Source organism: Simochromis diagramma, unplaced genomic scaffold (genome assembly GCF_900408965.1).
Source record: "Simochromis diagramma unplaced genomic scaffold, fSimDia1.1 OVJJ01000738.1, whole genome shotgun sequence".
NCBI classification, from domain to species: domain Eukaryota; kingdom Metazoa; phylum Chordata; class Actinopteri; order Cichliformes; family Cichlidae; genus Simochromis; species Simochromis diagramma.
The window spans coordinates 452,940-458,083 of record NW_024387255.1 but is presented as its reverse complement, the minus strand read 5'-3'; the positions used below and the strand labels follow the sequence as shown (position 1 = coordinate 458,083).

General features: G+C 40.3%; 1 protein-coding gene across 1 annotated transcript; it reads left to right on the top strand.

The window, feature by feature from the left end:
- Nucleotides 1-207: 207 nt before the first annotated feature.
- LOC120715207 lies at nt 208-2,664 on the top strand. The gene is made up of 2 exons (XM_040002060.1): nt 208-1,418; nt 1,551-2,664. Exons 1-2 carry the CDS (start codon nt 1,137-1,139, stop codon nt 2,202-2,204), a joined length of 936 nt encoding a protein of 311 aa, XP_039857994.1. The 5' UTR covers nt 208-1,136; the 3' UTR covers nt 2,205-2,664.
- The last annotated feature ends 2,480 nt before the right edge of the window (nt 2,665-5,144 follow it).

Genomic DNA, 5,144 nt, shown 5'->3' with positions numbered 1-5,144 from the left:
TAGTTAATTACAGTTTTTTCTGAATGCTTAAACCCTAACTGTGATTCCTGTAGCACAATCTCTAAAACTATTCAGACTTATAGCAAAACCACTCACTGAGTTTGCAAAACTAAAAGCACAAAAACTGCTTTGCACTCAGTTTGCAATTTTGTAACACACACTTTGCAAAACTGTAGGCACAATTCACTGCACAACACTCAATTACCAAATTTCCAACACACTCCTAGCAAAAGTATACACATGTATGGCTATCATTACAGTTTTTCACAGTCGCTAACAAGCGTTTGTCCAAACAGTTGTCACATTTGCAAAACTCTAAACACAATTAGCACAGGATCGGTCTGTTGTGGCCATACCATTCACACATTTCATGTCGTGTTCACCCAATATGCAGTCAGTGAACACATTTCCACAATGCTTACATTTTCTTAACAGACAAGTTATACCTCCCAACAAAACTATGGACTGTTCTTGTAGTATCTACGAATGTTAACACACAACATCCCACAATAGCAAAAACAATATTCCAAACCGTAGATACAGTATAAAAACCTCTGCCCCTGCAATGATATCAGTACAAAAACAATATCAATATCAAAAATATATCTCAGCTGTAAACAAACAAACAATTGAATAATTGACACACAGCTGATTTATGTTGGGTAAATTGGGCCAACCACACCTTCTTCCATTCTGGCTTAGACTCAGTGGGGTTCATAAGGCAAGACCTTGAGGAGTGATGTTTTTGGAAACAAAAAAAAGACAAACACTGTAATGTCTGGTCGAGGAGGAGTAAGAGCAAGGGGCCCAGAGAGAAGAGCAGGCCCAAGGAGAGGGCAAGGTATAGGTGTAAGAATGCGTGGTGGTGGCATTCCAAGGGCTGCAAGAACAGTAGTCAGTGATGAAATCCGTGCCACTATCATTGACCATGTAATCAACCATGGTCTTTCACTAAGAGAGGCTGGTGAAAGAGTGCAGCCCAATTTGAGGCGGTCAACGGTTGCCTCCATTATACGCACCTTTCAACAAACCAACAGGTAAGTATTGCATTTTACATGGATTGTTCCTATTCTCACTTGACATGTCAATATGGTCATACAGTAATGCATATGTTGGATTGTCTGTCTTTCTAAAGAATGCAACGTCTTCCACCCTCTGGGGGAAGAGGAAAGCTCCTCAGTAATGATCAGGAGCTTGCCATTGTGGAAATGGTTACTGCAAATAATGCAATAAAACTGCGTGAAATACAAACCAGAATTGTGGCGGACCATGAGATATTCGACAATATCGATAGAATCAGCCTCACAACCATTTCGCGGACATTGTCCAAACATAGAGTGCGGATGAAGCAGCTCTACACTGTTCCCTTTGAGAGGAACAGTGAGAGGGTCAAGGAGCTACGACGACAATATGTCCAGGTACAGTGTATATTTAATCCAATGTCCAGTTCTATAAGCTTTGCACTTTGCAAGTAGGTAACCTACACAATACTAGGTTACAGTACAGTATGGTATACAGTACTAACATGACTTACATAAACTTTGTTTCAGAGAGTTATGGAATTGGAGGCCAACCAGGCCCCTCATGAATTCATATACATCGATGAGGCAGGATTCAATCTGGCCAAAAGGCGTCGACGTGGACGGAATGTGATTGGTAAAAGGGCCACAGTTGATGTGCCAGGACAGAGAGGGGCAAACATTACCATGTGTGCAGCAATTGCAAATGCAGGATTACTCCTTCACAAATGTCAGGTTGGACCCTATAATACAGAGCGCTTGCTTGCCTTTCTCAATGATCTCCACCAGCGCCTGGTTCCAGAGCAGGGTCAGGAGGGTGAGAACATGAGGACCTTTGTAATTACCTGGGACAATGTGGCTTTCCATCACTCGCAAGCAATAACAACATGGTTTGAAGTCCACCCAAGACTGGTGAGTCTCTTCCTTCCACCCTATTCACCTTTCCTCAACCCCATAGAGGAGTTCTTTTCTGCATGGCGGTGGAAGGTTTATGACCATCAGCCACATGACCAGATGTCCCTCCTTGAAGCCATGGATGCTGGCTCCAGGGACATCACAGTTGACGATTGCCAAGGGTGGATCCGACATACCAGGCGGTTTTATCCCAGGTGCATCGACTTGGCTGACATCAGATGTGATGTTGATGAAAACATGTGGCCTAACCCTGAAGATCGCAGAGATTAGATGCAACTTTTTTGCCTTTTTTTAGCCCCCCTCCCCCCCTTTTTATCTTGGCTTTTTGCTGTTGTTTTTTTGTTCAGAATGCTCTTGTGTGTTCCATGGATATTTTGTTCACTGTAAGCAATACTGTGACACTTTCTCTGTCCTATCATACCGTGTTTCTACTGTACCTCCTGTAGTAAACAGTAAAGACACAGAAACTTGTTTGCTTTTTACTGGAATGCTTTTGAATGTGAACATTACTGTACATGTGGACATGCAGTTACCAACCAAGACATTTCTGGTGTCAAAATGGTGGATTGCATGTTTCGCATGCACATACCTGTAAAACTGAAACATAAAAGTCTATGCAGTTTTTGTAATGTCAATAATAGCCAGTATTTTGACACCTGGTGTACTTTGATTGACTGCATGTACCTTGTGAAGTGAAGACAAGTGTTATTCTTTGACAGACTAATTTCATTTTGAGTCAGGTTTATAGTGTTTTTGTACAGTTAGTGTGTGCAGAGACAGATGTGTTCTAATTTTGAAATGAGGAGTTAGTATATATTTAACAGAGTGTATTTTTGGGAAGGATATTATCCATTTGGCCAATTGTGTTTTGTAGGTGTGGGTCTGTGTTAAGAGTTTAGAAAAAGTATCTGAAGTATGGGTAGGCACTTGTTAGCGACTGTAAAAAACTGTAACACTAATTTGCCAACTGTCTGGCACAGGTAAGCTGTGTGTGCGGAGTACAATGGAGGGAGCAGAAACAGTGAGAAGTAGAGGAGGCCGAAGAAGAGGACGTGGAGGTGAAGAAGTAGGATGAAGAGGATGACAAGGACAAGGAGGAGCAAGAGGAAGACGAGGAGGGGGGAGAGGAAGTTGAGGAGGGGGGAGAGGAAGGGTAGGAAGAGTAAGAAATAGAATTGCTGATGACATCAGAGCTACAATAGTGGACCATGTAATCAACCGTGGAATGACCCTGAGGGTAGCTGGCCAATGGGTCCAGCCTAACTCGAGCCGCTACACTGTAGCAAGCATCATAAGGACATCTTGAAATGAGAATCGGTTAGTACAGTCACTTCGCACAAAGATTTGTAGCACTGCCATATGCCAATGAGAAACACACCAATACCATTGATGTAAAAATACTGAAATTGTTACTTTACAGAATTGCTAGATGACCAGATGCTGGGGGCAGAGGAAGCATGTTCACTGCAGACCAAGTAACCCATATAGTCATTATGGCGATTGCAAATAATCCTATACTTGGAAATAAACACTTGTGTTTGTTTTGATGTGTCTGAATAAACACCAGTACTTGAAGTTTGGATCCCTCTATGCTTATGGATCTATGACAGAAGTATGAGCTCAAACTGACATAGCCTACCTTGTGCACAGAGAAAGCAAAAGCCAGATGTGTTTTGTATTCATACCATCAGTGTGCAGTTGGCGCATTGTGTGCTTAGTAGATGATGGCTTGTGTGTACTGTTTGATACGGAAACACCATTTTTACGAAGGTGTGAAGAGTTAATCTAGCTGTGTTTGCTTTTGCAAGAGAACTACAATGTTTTGATTATTGGGTGACAGGTTTTCTTATTTGTGTGAAGAGTTTTGCAAAATTAGCCAATAGTTACAAAAAATGTGCTTAAGCAATCAGAAAAAACTGTAACGAATTCTAGCATGATGTCTGATTCATTCCAGTAACATATATTGAAATTATAAACAGAGATGTGTCCTTGTTTTACACAAGAAAACACTGTGTAATGCTACATGTTGTTAGTGTTTTTTAGGTCATTGTTTTGTGGGTGACAAAGTGTGTTTGTTGGCTGTCAACCTTTGCTAGTGTTCTGGAAGAATGAGTTTATTTGAGACCTGAATAAAGTGTTTTGGTAGTTGTAGTGCATTTTGAATGTGAAATGAACTGCTTTGCCAAGCTGAAGGTCAGTTAGGAGAATTGTGTGAAGAGTTTTGCAAAAGTGACCTAAGTATTGTGAAATGTGTCCTAGCGGCTGTAAAAAACTGTAAGTGGGGGAATTACACTCCCCCCGCCCCATCCCCTAAGAAAAATAGAAAAATAGAAAGTTCCATTAGTAGTTCTGTGGAAAGTACCCAACACTGACCCCCAAATAGAGGTGAATGCTGGAAACTTTGTAAAACTACTTTTTTAACTTTTTTTTTGTCTCTCTCTCTCTATTCAGGAGGAAAAATAAATAGCAGCATGTCATAGAAAAAAACCCACTTGTAATTGTCAAAGGATGTGACTCTCCGAATCTACTTAAGCATTTTAGAACTTGCACTGTGTGTTTGTTTGGAGTTGTTTGGAAATGTGTTGAACTCGGAAGTTCACAGCCAACATGGCTGTCACTTGTCACTTGGATCTTGGATTACTTCGCTTTTGCATGCTTGCTGAGTGTGTGTGTGTCTGTCTGTGTGTTGGGTGGGTGGTTGTGTGCCATGGGCCAGCTTCATTCTCATGCTTCAGTGCATTTCTGGTTACATCATCAGACATCAAAATGAAAGCATGTGAAGGGAGTATACTTTTGATCAGTGGCCTCAACTGAATGTCATAGAGTTGAACTGTGTGGATCTCATTATTTTAGCCTTCACTTTCTTAATTCCAGGGCCTGGCTGTTAGCTATGAAGACAGTTTCTATAGCAAAGACTACATCCCTCACTGTGTCTCCTTAACCTTGTGCAAAATAAGCATAAAAAACATAGAATATTTATGAAAAAATATATCGTATATATATATATATATATATATATATATATATATATATATATATATATATATATATTATAAGTATACATAAGTAAAGGAAAACTAGAATGTTATGAAGTTAGCAAAGCACTTTTGTTCCTGGGTGCCTGAACTGTATTTTTTTTTTTTTTTTAATCACAGCCCATTAATTATGCACAAATGGAAGTTTTTTCAGGAATGTCAGAATTTGCAAACT

Coding starts and splice junctions, on each gene's coding strand:
- LOC120715207 (XM_040002060.1), top strand. CDS start 1,137: ATGCAACGTCTTCCACCCTCTGGGGGAAGAGGAAAGCTCCTCAGTAAT. Junction 1,419..1,550: donor TACGACGACAATATGTCCAG/GTACAGTGTATA, acceptor ACTTTGTTTCAG/AGAGTTATGGAATTGGAGGC.